Source organism: Helicoverpa zea, chromosome 1, assembly GCF_022581195.2.
Source record: "Helicoverpa zea isolate HzStark_Cry1AcR chromosome 1, ilHelZeax1.1, whole genome shotgun sequence".
Taxonomy (NCBI): domain Eukaryota; kingdom Metazoa; phylum Arthropoda; class Insecta; order Lepidoptera; family Noctuidae; genus Helicoverpa; species Helicoverpa zea.
Window position 1 is genome coordinate 2,227,480 of NC_061452.1, and position 1,794 is coordinate 2,229,273.

General features: G+C 40.3%; 1 protein-coding gene across 1 annotated transcript; it reads right to left on the reverse strand.

Annotated features, from left to right (window-relative positions):
- LOC124630813 lies at window positions 1-1,173 on the reverse strand. The gene is made up of 2 exons (XM_047164829.1): window positions 999-1,173; window positions 1-784 (listed from the first exon to the last, which is right to left on the reverse strand). The coding sequence occupies exons 1-2, from the start codon at window positions 1,096-1,098 to the stop codon at window positions 153-155; spliced, it is 732 nt and encodes a 243-aa protein (XP_047020785.1). The 5' UTR covers window positions 1,099-1,173; the 3' UTR covers window positions 1-152.
- Window positions 1,174-1,794: the final 621 nt, after the last annotated feature.

Below are 1,794 nucleotides of genomic sequence, written 5' to 3' on the forward strand. Positions count from 1 at the left end.
TTTTTACTTGTGGAAACTTTTATTAAAAACTATGGTATTTACAGTATTGGTTTACACGTGTAAAATACAGTATAAAAACGGCCACATTTTTGTTACAATTATTATCTATATTTAATTTTAGCTCGGGTAGATTCTTGGCATTGTTATTGGTTTCAAGGTTTTCTCTCTATGGGTTTGTGGGTTGCGTACGCGGTTGCATGACTGGCCGCAGCTCCACCCTTTCCCGTACTGTAGGCATTGGCCACAGCTATGGGTCCATTACCACCACCCCATCCAAAGATCATTGGGAAGAAAGACCCTCCTCGCAGAAACTTGACTTGACTAGGATAATCTTCCTCATCATCATCGTCTTCTTCATCAAACCATTTATTTTGCTTCTTCTCTTCAGCTATCTTCTTGGTCTGTTGTACAGGCTCCTCTTTGGGTTCCTCAATTTCAGGTTCGATAAGTTCTGGTACTGTAGCTTTTTCGGTTGTTGGTATTACTTGTGCTGGATCGTTAGGTAAGATGAGTTCAGTAGCTTCGGCTGGTACTACTGCGGGGCTGTCTGGTACTTGAGGGTAAAAAGGCGCGTTCTCCTGAGGTGGTGTGTCGTTAACTTCCAGTAGAGCCTGACGGCGTTTGACAGCTTGGTGGTATTCGATAGCCTGTTGGGAAGTCAGTCTGGATTCGGGCTGATAGACGGAGTAGGTCGTTGGTCCACCTCTTACGATCCGTCTGTTGGCATAGGGGCCGTAGGAGCGGCTCAGAACTCGGCCACCACGATTTTCGTCACCGTATGACCCTGTTGAAGAGATAAAAATACCACGTAATATTTAAAAGGCACTAAGTGGTGGCAGAATATATTAAGCTTGAATTGTAAAAGAAGTACCTTATGTACACAAATTGACTTAGCATAATTTAATATCAAAGACGTAATATAACAATTGGACCAAAAGATGGAGATAAAACATAGGATGAATCGATAGCCTAGCAAAGAAAAGACACAAACTACTTACAAGTATCCACGTTTCCCGAAGAAGTATACACAGGGTACGGGTACCCGCTTGCTTCAAACACCACAAAGGTCAGAACCATTAACAAGGAGACCGATTTCATTTTGATAACCAAGTTCACTTGTTCAATGTTACACGTTAAGTAGCCAGTAAGATTCTGTTGTCAACAGCCAGAATTCGCGTTATATAGTTCATTCTAAAGAACCTCATTGGGATGCAGCCCACGGATCACGTCTGCATTTGTGTGTGCTAGATACTAATATTCATTGGTTATAAGCTTTAGATTTCTGGAAACTTTATATTCTGCGTCGTTTATTTCCTTGGCCTACCAAAGTTTCTATTAATAGACCGGAATATTTTTACATGGACATAATTATTTAATTTAGAGTTTACTGCGATAAGGGGTAGACTTCTGGTCAGAGCGTTATCAAATAGCCTTTCTTCAATAAAACCTTGTCCTTAACCAAAGTAGTCTTTAGAGTCTCCAGAAAAAAACTAGTTTACTTCAGATAAAAATAAAAGTTGTTGAACCGGCTTTTCCAGTCCAGTCCGAAAAACCCCAAACAAGCATTCCACGGTCTATGGACACCAAAACAAATGCAATTCGCGAAATGTGGGAAAGACCGCGCATATTTTGACATTTGCAATCATGAACCGTGTACGTAGATACATAATTTTGACTGTAATTAGCAAAATAGGGGAACCCGTTTCTGACGTCAGAACTTTATAATTAACCAACGAAAAAGTACCGGACGTTAGAAAAACCAGTATGGTTGAAAAAAAGTATTATGCAAATGAA

Bases quoted from the DNA above. Each gene is read 5' to 3' on its own strand.
- LOC124630813 (XM_047164829.1), bottom strand. From the start codon at position 1,098: ATGAAATCGGTCTCCTTGTTAATGGTTCTGACCTTTGTGGTGTTTGAA. The intron at 785-998 runs GTAAGTAGTTTG...TCTCTTCAACAG, and splicing joins TTCGGGAAACGTGGATACTT to GGTCATACGGTGACGAAAAT.